We start from the raw sequence: 19,676 nt of genomic DNA, 5'->3' as shown, positions 1-19,676 counted from the left end.
GAGAAAGAAACATGGAAAAAAAAGACATTTTTTCTTTTTTTCCCCTTGATTTTTTTTTTACAAACATGGATGACAAACTTCATTATTTACTGTTAACACTGTATCATAAACAAAACCGGTAGAAATGAAAAATCTTCTTCAAATATCTACATCTAAAACTTTAGGCAGTGAGAGAGAAAGAGAGAGAGAGAGTGTCTCATCAGTTGAGCGTGTGGAATGATGTTCATAATATCAGCGATTGATGGAGTTTTTTGTTAGTGACCACACAAACAAATCCACATACCAGAACAAACAATACTGCTAATACTTCCTTCAGTTAATTACTTCATAAAAAAAAAACTCAGAAATTCACACATCTGGTCAAATTTGCTTAGCACATCTTTTTTTGTCTGTAATTAAAACAGTATTAAGAACAAGAGACGGAAGGAGTACTTTGGCATTGCTGTAATGGACACAATGCTCTCATTGATCGGTAATGTACATCCAATACTTCACAACAAAGCATAAAGAACCCAAGAAGGCAGCGAGAGAAATGGTCTTGCTGTACAGAAGATAACCCGACTGCAAACTACAAGCTGTGACACACAATCAGTTGAGAATGGTTGTTTGTTTCCAAGAGGTGACAGACTGTCCCAGTAACAATTGTAAACACATTCAGGTTCTTGTGCTTGACCTTTGACCTGGCCTTTCCAACTTCTCTCCAATCACTTTCAACCACTTTCTATTGCCAACTTTCATTCCTCCCCACAATGCCATTTTCTTTGCACACTTTTGACGCTTTTTCACCCCTCCCCCCCAAAACTCAGCACTGTCCTGCTTCACTGGAAGCAAAACAGAAGCTTTAAATCCTTCCCCAACCCTTCACCACCCCCATTTCCCCCCCTTCACCCTCTGTGAGTAAATTTTCCACTTCTTTTGTATGAGCTGAATGTCACTTGCATTTCTCTCCATACTTATCCAACCGACCGCCATCTGCTATAACTCACTCGATGACTGTCCTACGGAACAGACCACTGATAGACTAAGACTTGCTGAAAAATGTCTTGTGGTATTCATGCACATGCACAGTTCCCAGGGTCTTGTATTATTATTCTTTTCTTGTGTATCTGCCTCCTCTGCTCAGACCCAAGGGGCCAACCATTTAGACCCAGGAGTCGGGTGAGGCTGGGTAATGGCTCGTCTCATAGTTTAACTCACTATAGGGACGGGCAGCGGAGTAGAAATCTACATAATTGCCTGTTGACTTCAGGCCGAGATGCATGTTGTATTCACTGGCTGCTGGGCGACTGTGCACTTGATCTTCAAAGAAAGAGTCATCATAATTTCCTGTCGAATTTTGATAGGGCTGATAGGTGTCATAGTCTTTCCTACTGGGTTCCTGTGCCACTGGTTGTGATGAGACCTACAGAGAAGAAGAAATAGGCATTAATGCTTATTTTCCTTTAACAATGGTGACCCGTACTATCAACCTTGGTCATATATTTGGCCCCAAAATAAGCTTCTGAACACATGCCATTAAGAGACCATACACTTTCCATTTCACACCTGACTCAGCTCCTGAGACAGATGATCTCCTGCTAAAACTCTCATCTGCACCTTGGTTAAACCTTTGGATTTGATTACACACATTGCTGGCCTTCTAACTTCCACCTTAGGGAGCCATGTCAAAACAGCAGGCCCTTTACCCCCACCCTAGCCCAACATTCCATAAGCCCCCATCCTCCACCAACTCCTCCAGGGGAACTAGAAAATTCAGTCCAACGGCTTCGGTTTTCCCAGTATTTAGTAGGAGGAAATATCTGCTCATTCCGTATGGGCCAAGAGAAGCAAGAACTGTTTGGAATATCAGCTAATGCAGGGGCCAGAAAGGCAAGCTCATGGTCAACAATCTTAGTGGAAAGAGTCAAAGGGGCAGGAAGTGGACAGGATGAGGTCGGACAGCACATCAGAGGAAGACCATGAGAAAGAGGTGAGATAGGCCCCAAGGCAGTGGGAACCTTGGAGAAAGCTTGGCTCCATACACTAGAAAATGGAAGATAAATGAAAGAGGCAGTTGAATAGATGATCTTAATCTTAGTGACTAAGGAATCCTCATATTTGTGTTTAGAGGTGAGACTGAAGGAATGAGTGGATAGAGGGGTTTAAAAAAACAGGTTGCAATGGAAACAAAAAGCACTGGGAGTTATTCTGGGATGATGCTGGAGTAGTTAGGAGTTGTGGTAGTGGACAGCAAGACCTAGAAATGATTTGTCACGTTATGTCTTCCAGTCAGGTCCACTAAGGAAGGGGTGAATGAACTGCCTATCATATACATTCAAACCTGTGTCCCTTGGTAAATGAAGGTATATGAGAACCATATATGGCAAATTGGTCAAGGTGAGAGTGATCGATTGATTTCAATAGGAGCTGGGCCATTAAACGTGAAAGTCGAATGTGGTTCAGATGATTGGTAGCTACAGAAATGCCATGTTGAGTGGAGGGTCAAAGGCTAGCCAGTTGCAAGTTTAAAGGCACTATAAATTGGGAATCCGTTTTGTTTTTCTAGGGTTGGACAAAGAAAGTAAGGGTCTGATGATGGTTTATGTTATTGGTAATATAACGTCTTGTACCGTGAATTCAATTTCTTGCCTCATCCTTATCCAAGAGCGGGTGTGGGACCTTACTTGGTAAGGTTTGACATCGGGCTTTTACATAATATGAGAAACAATTTGCAGTTTTCTCAGACCCGAAGAATAGTTTTGGAAATTCTCACTTGACTTCCTCAGGTCTGTTTTGATTGTGTACTTCCTGTATCTTGTGGATAAGTTACAATTCCAAGCAAGCTGTCCAGCTCAATAATGAGCATTCCTGATCTTGAATAATGGAGAGTGTTTCTGTAATTTATCTTCCATCACGTTGAAGTGCAGCAGTCAATTGCCCTTTCACTTTTAGTTGAAAGCCCCCTGGACCATGAAGTTGTGTGTTCGATGGCTGGAGAAATCAGTCTTTAGCAATGAAATCCTCTTGAGATTTTACAAGCTTGCCCAAAAAAGGCACTTCATGTTCATCTGTACATTTTATTTCTTGGAATCTGACTTTTAAAAAAAAAATTGATAGGATGTGGGTGTCACAATCAAACCAGTGTTTGTTGCATATCCCTTATTGCCCTTGTTCTAGGTAGCATGCTAGGCCATTTCAGAGGGCAATTGAAAGTCAGCCACTCACTTCGGAGGTGGACTCACACGTAGGCCAGACCAATTAAGTACAGCAGACTTCCTTCCCTTAAAGACATCAGCGAACCTGATGGGTTTTTTACAATAATCAATGACAATTTCGTCATCAGACTTACTGAGACTGGTTCTATATTCCCCCTTTTCTTTGATGAATTGATTTTCTAAAATTAATTAAGTTCCACCAGCTGCTATGTCCTGAGATTATCAGCCAACACCTCAGGATCATGCGCCCTGTGATTGTTCCAAAAGATGTCCCTTTAAATCTCTAAACTGGAATTGGAGGAGTTCTACTGCAACATACAACTTTAAAGATGTCCCTTCCTCTTGCAGGAGTGGCAGTCTGCATTAATGACTGTGCAAGCTCAGAATCAATTAGTCTCTTTTCTGCCACAATGTAGACTTGAAGCAATAGTGGTAACTGCATTCTCTGCTTTCCCTGCTCAGTTTTCTTGCAGGCACTCTGGATGCCCTCCTGTCTCCATCTTTGCTGGCACCCAGCAGCATTGCAATAAAAATTTGCCACAGATTCCTGGGGTGCCTGTGTTGAAAACTACCTGGTGTTGGAAGTTTTCCTTTGAAGGCTGAAGTAGCAATCAAAAGCTTCAAGGTCCTCACAATACTTAACAGTTTCTTAAAATGTCATCAGCAGAGCTGTGGACTGTAAATGGGAGCACAACAGATTCCTTCGAGGTTTCTGAGCGGGTTGCAAAATGATCCTACGTGGATGGAATTAGCGATAGCAGTTTTCCCCAGTGTGCGGTATAGTTGAGGCATCCCAAAAAGTCTATGGGCTTGGACAAAGCTAAGGTTTTTAACCATCATTCTATGCATTTTCAGTCAATAATCATTGGGCTTTGGTATTAGAGAATTCGTGCTCTGCTAGGCTGGCTGGCATCCTTTGTAAATGCCTGGTAGACAAACAGGAGCCTGGAAGAACACAGCAGGCCAGGCAGCATCTGGAGGAAAGAGCAGTCAATGTTTGGGGTATTACCCTTCTCCAGGACTGAACAACCTCCTGTTTGTCTACATTGGATTCCAGCATCTGCAGTTTTTTTTGTCTGTAACTTTGTAAAAGCCTCTCAGACTGTGCCCTGCTACTGTCACCATGTATTAACATCACAAACAGGTTTGTGAAGTTTCAGACAGATGAGGACTGGACACCATATTGTTGAAAACTAATGAACATTTATTCAGTATTTATATTCTATGCAGAGGCATGAGGGAGCTGGACTTCACAATCAGGAGGCACAGTTAGTAAGTTTGCGGATGACCCCAAACTTGGTGGTATTGTCAACAGTGAAGGAGGTTATCTAAGATTACAAAGGGATCTTGATCAATTGGGTCAATGGACTGAAGAGTGGCAGATGGAGTTTAATTTGCATAAATGCGAGGTATTGCATTTTGGTAAAACAAACAAGAACAGGACTTATACAGTTAATGGTAGAGCCCTGGGTAGTGTCTTCGAACAGAGAGACCTAGGGGTTCAGGTATATAGCTTTTTGAAAGTTGCGTCACAGGTGGTTAAGAAGGTGTTTAGCACTCTTGTCTTCATTGCTCAGATCACTGAGTATGGGTGTTGGGACGTCATGTTGAGGTTGCACAGTTCATCGGTGAGGCCACTTTTGGAGTACGGTGTACAATTCTGGTTGTCTTGCTATAGAAAGGATATTGTTAAACTGGAGAGGATTCAGAAAAAAATTACCTGGATGTTGCCAGGACTGGAGGGCTTGCGTTATAAGGAGAGGCTGGATAGGCTGGGAATTTTTTTTCATTGGAGCGTAGGAGATTGAGGGGTGACCTTCTAGAGGTTTATAAAATCATGAGGGGTATAGATAAGGTGAATAGCAAAGATCTTTTCCCTAGGGTAGGTGAGTTCAAAACTAGGGAGTAGACTTTTAAGGTGAGAGGAGAAAGATTTAACAGGGACCTGAGAGGCAACTTTTACACACAGAGGATGGTTTGTTTGTGGAATGAACTTTCAGAGAAAGTGGTAGATCCAGGTACAATCACAACATCTAAAAGACATTTGACACTTGCGTGAATAGGAAAAGTTCAGATGGATATGGGCAAAATTCAGGCAAGTGGGACCAGTTTAGTTTGGGAAGCTTGGTCATCTTGGACGAGTTGGGCCAAAGTGTCTGTTTCAGTGCTGTATGACACTATGACTAGAGCCTTCTTTATTGAGGTCCTAGATCCATGAGAGCTGAAGGAAAGGCAGGTAAATGGAGTTGAGGTGTGTATGAGTCATAATTTTACTGAATAGCTTTTGTCTGTTCCTATTAGCTGTTATCAGATGGATCAGAATTTTAGTTACTGTGCTTTCCCTATTAGGAAGTATATGGACTCTAGCTTTTCAGCTTCCTGAGGATGCACTGAGGTTTGTGCTCAGGGACAAAGCAGGCTGAATAGCACAAATTATACAGATAAATGATTCATTCTTTCTGCTGAAGGAAAACAAAACTGGTTTTAGTAATGCAACACTTCTAACAGGAGTCAGGTTCAATTTGATTTGTGGTTTGGCTAATGTCATGCACCTGATTCCTCTGTTCTGGTTGTTGGCTAATGTGAATTGCTTGGGCACAGCACACACACACACACACACACACACACACACACACACACACACACACACACACACACACACACACACACACACACACACACACACCATCTTCCCCACCCACTTTTCTTCTCTGTGCTGTGCCCCTGCTATTCAAGATAACCGGGTGTTGAAAGAAGAAACTCTGTCCTCCCCGCCTCCACCCCCGCCCCACACCACCCACCCCCCACCCCCCTCCCCCCCCGACCCCGTCTTATATTTAACATTGTACTGTTTCTCTGCTACCATAAGTTATAAACTATTGAGATATATTTGGTAACTCAATCATATTGGTTATTTTCTGAGCCCAGGGATGGTGCACAATCCCTACCCTAAGGTCAGACAAACTTTCCCATTGTACAGGCTGAGTTAACTTCCTGGAATTTTGCACCACCCAACCCCCACCTTGATGCCTGCATTTGGAAACAGATAGGTGAAATTTGCCCTTTTTTAAATGAGGCCAAGTTACTTTTCTGTTAAAAAAAAATGCCCAGTAGCATTTTCTTTGCCTACTGGTTTGTAAATGTCATGGAAATTACATTGAAACACTTGCATGTGATATCACTGTGGCAGAAAGGTTAATAGGGTTCACTTTCTCTCCAAACAATGCAAGAGGAAAAAGGAGTCAAACTTCACTTGAGTGGTAAATGATGAAGCGATACTAAGACATAGAAAAGGAGCTGTGGTTCACAGACAGAATGAAATATCTTATCATGCTGACAGCTGCTATAGGTCAAACATATCGATCAGACGTTCTGTAAAGTTTGTAACAAACCTGGTTGTGCTTGGTACCTTCAACGGGTGTAGCATAGGAATTCCTGAAGCCTGATCCGGCTACTACAGAAAGCTGGGCTGCATTAATAAAGAAAGAGACATAATTAAAACACTTGAAAGTTAATGTTTTACGATAAGGTGAGTATTGACTAAATCCTCTTAGATCCGCAAATGCAATTCATCATTAATATAACCAAATCATTAGTTTCCCCCGAAGCTTTGTTACTCTTGTAATCTCTGGACCTCTTCAACCTTGATCAATCTTAGTATTAACTGAGCAATAGATCTAGGCCCTTTGACTTGATTTGCCACAAAAATTATTCATTCTGGGAATCACAGCACTGACAATTTGCCAACCAGTGTCTCATGATATGTATTAGCTGCACATATTATCATAGCTAATCGCATTGAAACCACTGGTTTCAGTAGTGTTCTCCAAAACATGATGCTGTGGCTTTAAGATGTGTATTTTGTCTGGGTTTCTTTAAGAGAGACATTAAACAAGAGGTGATAAGCAATCTGTGGTAACATGAGGCCTTGGGTTTTTTTTAAAGTTGGAACAATAGAAGTGGCTTGGATGGGTGTGGCCAGCGCTCACAGACCAGGATATCTAGTTTTTTTTTTGTATAGTTTTTAGGTTTAACTTTAAGCAGTTGCTGTTGGAGTCTCAACAGTGTTGGAAGCTGAAGTAAATATCTCCTGGCTGTTACTCTCTCAGTTTTCGCTTGATACTTTTTCTCACTCTCTGGTGCTGGATTGCATGTGAAAAAATGTGATTTCTGAAACTGCCTTTCCACCAACGGGTGTGTTTATAGGATGTTACTATATTGGAACAGTTATTAATAAAAATTACTGTGTCTATTATTCGGTTAAGTTTTCCAATTGAGTTAAGTTCTTCTTTCTTTTGTTGCATTTTAGCTACAGTGTTTGAATAAATTGTGTTTTGCTTAACGTTGAGTAGTTTGACCAGTCAAATTGCATCTGGAACATAGAATTTTACATTTGCCGTTAAAATAAGAAAAAGTTAAGGTATAGGATACCTTCCTAAAATATCTTGAGGGGGTCTGGTCTGGTCCATAATGCGCCATTTCTAAAAATGCTCTTTCACAGGATGTGGGCATCGCTGCTAGGCCAACATTTGTTGCCTATTCTTGACTCCCTTTCAGTAGGTCTGGTGAATCTTGCCAGCATTCATTTTTTTGAATGCAACAGAGGATATAAGAACAAATTTCATTCCAGAATTACAGAAATGTTACCATGCAGAAAGAGGCCATTAGACTAAGTCTGCACTGGCTTTCTGAATGAGCATTATGACTGATTGTCATTCTCCTGCTTTGTCCTTGTAACCCTGCACATTCTTTCTATTCAAATAATCAATGTGAAAGCTGCTTTCCACTTTGCATCTGCTTGTTTGAAGAATTGATTACTCTTCAATTGCACTTTATTGGCTGGAAAGAGTTTCAAGATCCCCTGAGATTCTTCCTTTAACAGTGCATCATGCTGTAAATCTCCTCCCTCCATAGGGAAACATACCTGAGCTACCAGAAACAAAAACAAAAGTTGCTGGAAAAGCTCAACAGGTCTGGCAGCATCTGTGAAGAGAAATTGGAGTTAACGTTTCGGGTCCGGTGACCCTTCCTCATACTCATTCTGAGGAAGGGTCACTGGATCTGAAACGTCTCTGATTTCTCTTCACAGATGCTGCCAGACCTGCTGAGCTTTTCCAGCAACTTCTGTTTTTGTTTCTGATTCACAGCATCCGCAGTCCTTTCAGTTTTTATACCTGAGCTACGTTTGGCAGTTTGCCATCGTTGCTAATGATCAGCAACCAAAGAATTACTTGAACATCAAAGCTGAATTCTGCCACACTTGGAAGCAGCACCAGTAAGAAACTCCATCAAAAACTAGATGGATGTGGACGTTAAAATAACAGCCACAAAGATGTCTAGCCAATTGATCACTTTTGAAGTGCAGTCACTGTTGTCGAGTAGGAAACATGTCAAATACATTATATCAATAATGTTGTAAATAAGCAGATAATCTATTTTAGATAAATGTTGGGAGAAATCAGTATGAACTTCAGTGAGGGAAAAAGAAATCAAAGTTAAAGAATAGGCTGAGTATGGGATGTTCACTGTATATAGATAGAGGAAGATAAAACCAGAAATCTTAACATCGAACTCAAATGCTGTTGAGTTCTTCCCTGGCTCCAGAACAATGTGGTGAAAATATTGTCATGTTTGCTGATGTCACTGCTCTCTATAGCAATGCTCACCATACAATCTTAGTCAAAAGTGTGTGGATACAGGAGCTGAGTGGATTTGAACTTTATGTATGAATTGCTTCAGGAATGTCAGGGATGAGTGGTAAACAGAATCTTATATTCATACATTGCATTTAACTCAGTTTAGCACGCTTGAATATTCTAATGTGTTTCACGTAAGCATAATGAAACAGGATTTGACACTGAACCACATAAGGAGCTAATTGGACAGGTGACTGAAAGATTGGTTGAAGAACTAATTAGTGTGGAAAAATTTCATGAGGGGAGTGAGACCAAGAGGCAGAGAGGTTTAGGGAGGGAACTGCAGAACTTAATGGCCACGCAGGGCTGGAGAAATCCACAGAGATAGAGAAAATGAGGCCATATAGGAATTTGAACACAAGGTAGAGTATACTTTAAAATTAAGATGCTGCTGGACCAGAGGTTAATGTGGATCAGTAAGCTCAGGTGAAATGGTTGAATATGATTTGCTGCATGATAAGATATGCTGACATTTATATGGAGTGTCTAATCCAAGAGAGCATTGGTATAACTGCCTCTGCAGGTAACAAAGGCATGGACAAGGGCTTCAGCAGCAGATGAAGTTAGACAGCTAAGGACAAAGACTGGTGATAGAACATTGGAATGTGAATGTCTGCTGATTAGAGTGTCTACGTATAATCAAACTTGACTTGTTTGTAATGTTCAGATTTTAATATTAGACTACTGTTGACTGGAGATTTATAAAACAACAGGCTAACTTTCTACAACCTTGATTTTTCTCCAATTGTGCCCTATGAGACATCCCTCCTCCCCCCTCTTTCTAACCCACCACTGGCAGCCATTTTGACCTTAAGATCAGGAATTCCCTCACTCAACCTTTCAGTTTCTCTGTTCTCTTTTAGGTTCCACCAGGGATCCCAGCTCCATAGGGCAAATTTAATTGCAGAATTTCTTCCAGCTGGCCCCTGCAAATTGCCAGCCAAACAGAGGCTGGCAGTGCCACCCAGAGATAAACACAGATATTAACCAGGGATCCATGGAGAAAGTAAGAGTCTGATGATGGGGTTTGAGGGGTAGGACTGCTGTCGATGGTCATAATGGGTCTGGAGCAAGGGTCTGGAAAGGGCATTAAATTGCACCCTATAGTGGCCTGGGTTAAGGAGATGGGAGATAAGGAGACAGAACTCCTGGTTCTGATGACTAAACAAGTCCCACTAATAGGTGAAGATCAATGAATGTCAGCTGAGTGCGGGTTTCAGCTTAGCTGCAGTGACATTTTCATAGTCTTACCAGACCACCCTGGCTTACTTACAACTGAGCACTTGAGCAAGGAACTGAATAGGTCAGAGGGTCTTTCTGTGCAGCTATTCTCAAGCATGGGTCATTAATCCTTCAGCAAAAGGCAAGGGAAGGAGGCGGACTAGGAAGCACTGAGGGATATTTCCCTTTCAGAATTTTTTTTAAGAAAGAACGCTCTGGGTTGCTCACCTGGAAGAGTGTCTTTTCTGGAGATATGCTCTCCTTTACTCCCATGGTAGCCAGAGTTGGTCCCGGTTGTGTCATAGTCAGACTTCCTCTCCTTTAGGTTGATCATCTCTCGGGGAGAGGCTGGGGCACTCGCTGGAACAGGGGAACAATACATTAATCTAATACATTTCCTGCATCCTCAAACAGGCTGAGGTCAGTCCCAAATGAAGCTGGCAGAGTACTCCCTCTGTTTCACTGGTTAAAATGCTTGTAGGGGGAGTGAGGCAAAATTTTGGGCAGAAATTAGTCTTAGGCTGGGAGTGCAGAATAGCCAATAACGAATCGAAGACTGGCTTCATATCCCACCGACCACATTGCAAACAAAGGGAGAGAAAATCACTGGGATAGAAAATCAAACAGTGTGCTCACATCCCTGAAGTGCAACTTGATCCTGCAATTTTTTGCCTCAGTAGGGAGAACTACTCAGGCACAATAATATATTCCAGCTCATTAAAAGGTAAACAAATTGGGCATAGATGAAATAAAAAGACCAAAGTGATAATTGTGGTGAAATGTGTAGCAAGGAACACTGCACTTCTATATAAAAATGTGACAAAGAGGAGTCTAGCCATTTCTGTTATCAACTCATTGTCAGAATTTGAAACCAGTCTCTGCATGCAAGTGTATGAAACTGTTGCTGTGGAAAGCAGAGTCTGTGAGGTAAAGATCTAACAAGTATTTTTATTGCACCTTGCATGACCTTTGGATGTTTCTATGTGGTTTTTATCTCATGAAGCTCTGAATTGAAATCACTATTTTAATGAAGGAAATGCGGCAGCCATATTGTACAGCAAAGTCCCACAAAGAACAGTATGATGATGACTGAGTAATCTGTTTAACTGATATTGGCTGAGGCAGAAATAAGGAACTGGGGAGAATCTCCCTACTTTTGTTCGAACTTATGCAGTTGGTCTGCTATGTCCACCTGAGAGAGCAGGAGAAGTCTCCAACAGTGCTGTACTCCCTCAGTACTGCATTGGACTGTCAGCCTAGATGGTGTGTTCCATCAATGGGATGGGACTTGAAGCCCCCCAACTCCTTACTCAGAGGTAACAGTGCTACCAGTATCCCACCCAGAAAAAGCATCAGCAGCAAGTATTATATCAGAGAAAACTGGTTCAGCAAGGTGAAGAGCACAAAAGAAAAATTCAAACACTGTTTCAGATGGTCAATCACATCTGTTCAGAACCGATTAAAGAGAATAGGAAATCTCAGCTGTCCCTGATTTAAGTGGGTTAGTAAAACTGGAAGGGTTAATGGCTGAACTCGACTATTGTTTCTGTCCTGGATCACATTGAGAATAATTGGCAATAATTATTCAGGGCCTTCTGAAAATCTTTTGTTCAACCTGAACTTGGTGCCTTGAGAATTGGGCTCTAACTTTGTGCAAAAGGAAAATTTATCCTTTAAAGTGTTAAAGCACTGAGCCTTGTTTTTATGCTTGTTGGAAAGCTCAAGTAATTGAATGTGCTTACCAGCTAAGAACTAAAAATGCTGCAGAATTTTGTTTGGAGAACAAAGTTACCTCTTTCACTGGATACAACCTGCTTGATATTCCAAAGGTGCACACCAGCGAGTGTCACTGAAAACAGGAGTACAGGTTTCCTCTTTTAACAGTAATAGATATCATTTTTCCATTCCCCAGCTTCCTGCATTAAGAATCATCAATGGCTTGTTCCCTTGGCAAATCTTTGACAGAAAATCTCTTTTTGACAACTGACAATTTTATTGCAAAACCACTGGGACAAGAATTCTGACCTGAGCTCCGTCTGGGAGTTTGATAGGAAGCCAAATACATGCCAAGTCAATAAATGTTCTCTACGGCTTTTATTTAGCCATCTACCTAGCCAGTGTACAATCCCAAATAATCAGACAAGAATAGTGTTGCCAACTGTGCTCAGGAGATTGCCAGGGAACCTGTGTATTCAACATTCTTCCGCTCTACAACTGAAGCTGCAATGTAACCTGTTCCAACACAAAAACAACTGAAAGTGGTTTGTAAGGAAGCTGGTTTTTAAAATAAACCTTCACCGGTGAATCATCTTTCCAGCTGCACATTTAATCAAAAGGACAATGTTGAGACTTCCCACAAGACAGGTTCACTTGAGTCATTTTTACTTTGGAAATACAATGATTGCATGCCTTGTGGCCTGAAGGTTGGAGTCTGTAGCTAGTGAAATGGTTCAAACACTTTAACCCTTCAAAAAGGATAACATACTGCTGTAATCCTACAAAATGTTGCTGTTGCCTTACTACGTGCAAAAAGAAAGTAACATTTTTGTTTCCTGGCAGGGTCAGGGAATGGGTGGTGCCAGTTACTTGATTATTCCAGTTGACGGGGAGTTACATTACACAGTCACAAGACAATGGACTGCTCTGTTTTTGAGGGGCCAAGGGGATAACAGCCAATCAGTCATGGCACAGCATAACAGGTTGATCACAGTAAAACTACCAAATCTGAAGACCTAGCTCAGACCACATGCAACACCATGAACCTCAATTTGGTTTTTCAATAATCAGACTGTAGCTCTGAGCGGTATGTGTTTGTTTTGATACAGACCCCAAAATTGTGATAAATTTAACGTAAAAGCTAAGAACAAACCTGTGCAGATTTACAATTTGCTAGTATTTTTAGTTTATAAAAGAATAAATAAAATCTGAACACAAAGGCTTTTAAAAGAGATTTGCGCTGTCAGAAGTTCTGGTTCCTAGAGAATTTGCATTGCTACGATGCCATATTACGCAAAATACACTGTATTACTAACCATTGAGTGCTGTCAAATGTCAACACTTTTGTTTACGATCTGTGCTGAATAAGTTTGAGTACAGTTTTAAATGTGGAGTGACAGAGGGTCAAGGGTTCAAAACAGGAAGGTGGGTGGCACCATTAAGGGGTTGAGTGGCACTACAGTGTGTATGCCATAATTTATTGTGAAAGTGCTTTGTGAGACCTGATGTTGTAAAAGGCAGTGCTAATTGCACATCTTTCTTCCAGTGAAACCAGCTTTGGGTGAACATGGGCAGACCTGGTGTACTTGTGGCAGGACTGGTTTTGGCTCTGAGCCACGTTTGGTGCAATTCTGCCCAACTCCCACTGCGATTTGCTAGAAAGATGGTGGGTTTTTGTGGCACTGATACATCTCATGCCGCCTTCTTGGACTGATGCCTACACCCAGCTACAAGTGTAAACTTCACAATAGCCTCTGCCTAATTCCACATAATCAATGGTTAGGTGAAAGTGGGAAATGGGATTGCATACTCTTATGACCAGATCTCTGGTCTGTGGTTTTTCATACTTCCGGTAGACTCAAATATGGAGAATTAAATTTAACTTAATGGGCATAACACTTTTCAATCTATTCCCGTTGTTCTGGCACCTGCAAAATCACTTGTAATAAGTATTGGTAAGGTCACATAGTTACAATAACATTAAGTAGACATTGTGAGACAATAAAAGACAAAAGGGCATCTACATTTCCTTCTAATATTGGGCACTGCCTCCACATAACCTCTGATCTGCAGGATCAGGGCCTGTGTTACGGGGATACCTGTGCTACAGATGTCCATTTATATCTATTAACACCTCCAGCAATCTGGCACTGTTGTGCTTGGTAACTCATTCCATCTGAGTTCAAGCCTTCTTGGGTAAGATGCTGAAAGGGCCTTAGAAAGTTTGCAGCAATAAATGCCAATATCTTCAAGAGATGAAGGAAGATCAGGGGTTTTGTGGAAGGAATAAACCTATTAAATAAAGATAAAAAAACTAATCAAAACCTAAAAGTACCTTCAAGGTCATGACAAATCTTTGTGACTGATTGGTTTTTACAAGAAACACTGATAGGAAGACTCTCTGTTCAAAGCTCTTTTTTCCCTTTCTTCTCAATGATACGTACAATTTCAGGTCAATTTCACAGATTTAATATCAACCAACTAGTGATCTTTTACATGTTCTGGCTCATTTAGAAGTGCAATTGCAACAGATGAGTTACTGCAGTAGAATTTAAATAACACTCTTTGAGATTGCTTCTGTTTCAGATCAATCCAGGGTGCTTGGGGGAAGCTTCGGCAAAATTAACTCTCAAAATGCCTGATGTGAAATTTGACATCACTTCAGAAAATGGAAACATGGGTACTGCATAATGTTACACAGAATGAACTGAGAAACTTGATTGAAGAAGAGGGTCTATTTATGAAACAACTGAGAAATGCTCATAAATGAAGCATTCTGCAGAGTCCAAACTGATTTGGTTCAATTTCTGTTTCTCTTATCTAAGTAGAGGGGTGAGCATTGTAGGTGGTGACTAACATGTTGCTCCCACTGATCAAATAGCCCACCGTATCACTTACCAATCAGCTCATTAAGAGTGAAGCAAATATCTTGCCTGATCACTGGCTTCGGTACTGATGACTTGGATCAACAGAAACTGCCAGCCAATCTGAGACCAACAGCTTCTGGACCTCAAAGTTGAAGCCAATTCCTAGGGAATCCAAGACCAATGGTGAGATGATAAGTTTTTTTTCTTCTTCAGTATGGGGGTCGTGAGCAGCAAGGGCATTTGAAGGCAAGACCAGACTTTCAGGGGCTAACCCCTGGACCCCATCCTTACTCACCTCTCATTGCCCCAAATTGGCAACCCTACCCTAATTTGGCTGGCAGGTTTCCATGATATGTTGGTTGGGAAACTAATCACCTTTTTCACCGACTGGTGAGGCAGGTAATCAGGGAGGTGATGAGTTAAGTTCTTGAGTAGTTATTTATTGACCACTCAAGGGTGTTAATTGTTGATGAGTCAAGGAAGTCTCTGATGGATCTTCTTGACCAGCATGACATTTCAGAGATAGAGAGAAAGTAGAGAGTTTCTGTCTGATGCCAACTTGCCCAATTATTTTCCCTCAATACTACCTCTGTCTTAATATCCAGGGAGGGGATAATCACGCCAGTGTACTTTATTACAGACTATTCCATCCAGAAACGCTTTTATGTAGACTGGTTGACCCGCTGACTCTACTTGTTCCTACGTTACAACAGTGACTACACTGTTTGAAATCACTTGTGAAAATTGGCAGTAGAGCATTTTTTCACATCCAGAGGTCATGAAAGTTCTTTCTTTCAATATTTAACTTTCTATTTCTTTCTTTGGTCTGATTTCAAAAATACTTTGGCACTGGAATTCGAGCAGGCTGCTCCAAATTGGGCATCAGTTACTTCCTCAGTTTTATGGACGTCATTGTGTACAGAATATAAAGAAGGTACAATATCCAGTTCACACAGCCAAGGTATATTTCTGTGAGGGGAAGATAGTTCTATAAGAACACAAATTGTGACACTAGTATACAGGCATCTATTACACTCAGACATGGTCACACTGGCTTAGAGCACTAAACTGCAATTATATAACGATGCCCATCAGTCTTGCAAGACCCAATGAGGCATTCAACTCAATCGCCTGCAAAAAATCAATTCTATTTTGAAACAAGGTGATGCTGTTCACTCCCTCCTTAATACCAGTGCAGTGATACGTGGGTCATCTGACACTAATGGACAGTAAAACTGGCAAACTTGTTATTCTCTCGGTATAGCTTCTCTGGGTAAAACATCCCTCTGCAGCAGGGTAAAAATGACTCCCCAATTTCACTTAAAGATATCTACTTGTCTAAAGCCTTTCAATCTTTAAACATTTTAGAAGTCAGCATCTTTTTTTATGATCAAAAGCGGTATCACAAAACACAGTCAGAAGATCTTAATTCATTAACATTTTCCTTCAGATATTATCTGCTATCTTGGAAGTGCTGGGTGTTACTCAAGAATGATCCCATACGTATATCCTGGGGTACAAATGAATGACCACACAGGTCGTAGTGTCCAAGGATATGATCCCATAGGGTAGATTTTGGAGTGTAAGGTAATTATTCTGCAGTTGGTCATGAGGTATAGAGATAAAGTCCCACAGATACTCCTGGGTGCTCCCAGTGATAGGTCTGAAGTTCAGCATAATGATCCCAGAGTAGATCTTAGGACACAGGCCATAAGATCCTCAAGTTGTCTATTGGGGTACAGGGGTAGGACACCACAGGTAAACTTCTGTAGTACACAGATGTGTTCCCCACACTTGGTAATTAGGTTTCATTCCCTGAGTCACAACTGAGCTACAGGGGCATATTCCCATGTGTCAGTGCTGTGATATAGGGGTTTAATGACACAATTAAGCACTTGGGAATGTAAGTATTGTCCACAGTTTGATGCTGGAGTACAGGAGTGTGATTCCAATGGTGAGAGATGTTTGAGAGGGATGACAGCAGTGGTTAGGTCAAAGTTTAAAATAATCCTAGTTGTGGGCCCTGATGACGGAAGACTTTGGCACTTATGGTTGCATAGAGACAGCAGAGCACAGGCAAGGCCAGAATCAGTACGGTTATGGGTGTGAGCTGACTCTGGACCAGAGGGAGTGTGTGAGATCGCTTTGAGAGATTCTATAAATAAGGATAGCTGGCATTGGGCAACTGCAAACTGTGATCTGTAAATTGATAGTGGGCAGGGACTGTTAGTGCTGTGAACAAGCTGTTGGGACTTTACTGATTGTGGGTGATGTATTCAGTCTTCCAGTGAAAGCTGGTGGACTGGTGGCCAGGATGTATGTATGTATGGGTATGTATGTCGGTGGTGGGGAGGGGCTGCCATCATTTTAAGGCCCCTGAGCTGAGTGCAGACACTTTCCCCAACCCTGCAACTTCCCTTCTCATTACCTATCTAATTTCCTCACCCAGGCCTGTCAGACTACACCTTTGTCCCATCACAGGACACAGTACTTGGCACCTGTTGTAGACCTAGCAGTGTATGAGATTTGCTGGGGGCAAGGGCGTAGGAGGCGTAGCTGGCATTGTAGAGAGATGGGCGTGTGCGGGTGAGATGGGGTCAGTGGGAGGAAATGTTTGAGGGGGTGGGGGAGATGGTTAGAGGGTTGGGGAGATGGGTGAGGGGGTAGGAAACAAGGTGATACTCCAGTGTAAATTTCAACCCATAGGGTAAAACAATAATGGATATATTGTAATCTTTAATAAATCATTGCATGCACTTCAGCCTTGGATGTTAAATCTGGTTTGGGGTCGCATACTTTAAAATGAATTTCAAGGCTTTGGAGAATGTGGAGGGGATTTATTAGGATAGAACCAGGCTCTAATTATGTGAAAAGACAATAAAATCTGGGATTGTCCTCCTCAGAGCATGGAAGGTTGAACAGAGATTTAATACAGGCATTGAAAATCATAAATAGTTTTGATAGCGTAGATTGGATAAAATTGTTTCCAGTGAGAGGAGCTTCAGTAACCAGAGGCACAGATTTCTGATAATTGGCAAAAAAAATCCAGAGATGAAGAGAATTTTCTTCACACAGAATATTGTTGCGATCTTAAATAAACAGCTTGAAAGGGTGGAGCAAGCAGATCCATTGGTAACTTTCAATTGGGATCTGTACATACATTTAAAAGGAAAATATTGAAACGCTAAGGGGAGTGTTACTAGTTGATAGATCTTTCAAAGCCAGCATGGGTTTGTCAGTCAAATAACCTCGTTCCATGCTGCATCATTCAATGATAAGCGACTGGCCATTTTAAATGTAGACTTTTGCTGACTGTAAGTCAAAGTGTTTGGCAGCCAGATAACCAAATCGTCTGTGTTACGGTGAGGCGTACCTGAACGATTATTGGGGGACATCCTGACTGGTGATATGGAAGGAGTACGTGAGGAGGAGTAGGGTCTCTGTCTGTCCCGTTCTATTGTGGAAGCTGAGGCCACAAAGTGATACTGAGACCATCCGTCCTGCAAAACAAAACAATATTATTGAGTTATGTGTTATTGATATGACAGTATAAATGCAGGTAGGGGCAAAGAGAGGGTATGTAGGTGTGTCATCCAGCGTGAAGATTTCAAAATCACACTCGATCATCTAAACATCCTGTGAAATTATCAAATTCAGCTTTATATTATTGCTCAACCTAACAACACATGAGAAACCTCAACCACAATTTCAATAGGAGCAGGATACGAGTGACAAAATCATAATGTTACATGAGTGCTATTTTTGGTGAAATTGTGAAGTTTTATATTGAATACTGAAAAGGACTGAAGTAATATGAAAGTAGGAAGTCATCATCAGGAGATGATCACTGGACCATAAGAAACAAGACCAGGAGTAGGTTGTTCAGCTCCTCATGCCTGCTCTGCCGTTCACGAGGATCACTGTTGATCCGATGCTCATCACTTCCAATTTCCCGCCCTATAAGATCCTTATATTCAGAGGCATTCATACAAAAAGCGTAATGAGAGAAATGCAGAATTTTTTTCAACATGCAAGAAACAACAGTCAGTGAGAACTGTCATAATTCCCAGACAGAGATCAGATCAAGAACTCAACACAATATCAACTACCTGGGAATTATTATATTACAGGAAACTAATTAAAGGGTTCAAACTGTAGTGATTGTAATGAGGTCAGCCAGGTGGACCTCTCAGAATAGAAGTTCCCTGATTGGAGCTTTTAATCTGGTCCGATCAGGGAGCTCTGGCTGACAGATAAGAACAGGAGATAAGAACAGCTCTCTGAGAGTTAGCTCTGAGGGAGCTGGATCAGTGTCAAGGACTCTCCACGTGTAAATAAAGGGTGACTTGGTGATGGGATACTGGCTCTAGAACATAGAACATAGAACATTACAGCGCAGTACAGGCCCTTCGGCCCTCGATGTTGCGCCGACCTGTGAAACCAATCTGAAGCCTATCTAACCTACACTATTCCATTAACATCCATATGTTTATCCAATGACCATTTAAATACCCTTAAAGTTGGCGAGTCTACTACTTTTGCAGGCAGGGCATTCCACGCCTTTACTACTCTCTGAGTAAAGAACCTACCTCTGACATCTGTCCTATATCTATCACCCTTCAATTTAAAGCTATGTCCCCTCGTGCTAGCCATCACCATCCGAGGAAAAAGGCTCCCACTGTCCATCCTATCTAATCCTCTGATCATCTTGTATGTCTCTATTAAGTCACCTCTTAACCTTCTTCTCTCTAACGAAAACAGCCTCAAGTCCCTCAGCCTTTCCTCATAAGACGTTCCCTCCATACCAGGCAACATCCTGGTAAATCTCCTCTGCACCCTTTCCAATGCTTCCACATCCTTCCTATAATGCGGTGACCAGAACTGTACGCAATACTCCAAGTGCGGCCGCACCAGAGTTTTATACAGCTGCAACATGACCTCATGGCTCCGAAACTCAATCCCTCTACCAATAAAACCTAACA

At 41.6% G+C, this 19,676-nt stretch overlaps 1 protein-coding gene across 2 annotated transcripts in view; it reads right to left on the bottom strand.

Annotated features, from left to right (window-relative positions):
- Window positions 1-895: 895 nt before the first annotated feature.
- ctnnd2a (catenin (cadherin-associated protein), delta 2a) overlaps window positions 896-19,676 on the bottom strand; it is a 459,985-nt gene continuing 441,204 nt past the window's right edge. For both annotated transcript variants that reach the window (XM_048615969.1, XM_048615976.1), the window contains 4 exons: window positions 18,068-18,194; window positions 10,340-10,471; window positions 6,587-6,663; window positions 896-1,402 (listed from right to left, as the gene is read on the bottom strand). In XM_048615969.1, coding sequence (XP_048471926.1) covers window positions 1,142-1,402; window positions 6,587-6,663; window positions 10,340-10,471; window positions 18,068-18,194 — 597 coding nt within the window. In that variant the 3' untranslated portion in view covers window positions 896-1,141. The remainder of the gene's footprint in view (window positions 1,403-6,586; window positions 6,664-10,339; window positions 10,472-18,067; window positions 18,195-19,676) is intronic.

The sequence above is a fragment of the Rhincodon typus genome, chromosome 2 (genome assembly GCF_021869965.1).
Source record: "Rhincodon typus isolate 14 chromosome 2, sRhiTyp1.1, whole genome shotgun sequence".
Taxonomy (NCBI): Eukaryota; Metazoa; Chordata; class Chondrichthyes; order Orectolobiformes; family Rhincodontidae; genus Rhincodon; species Rhincodon typus.
Note: the sequence above shows the minus strand (reverse complement) of the source record. Positions and strands in the feature narration are given on the sequence as shown.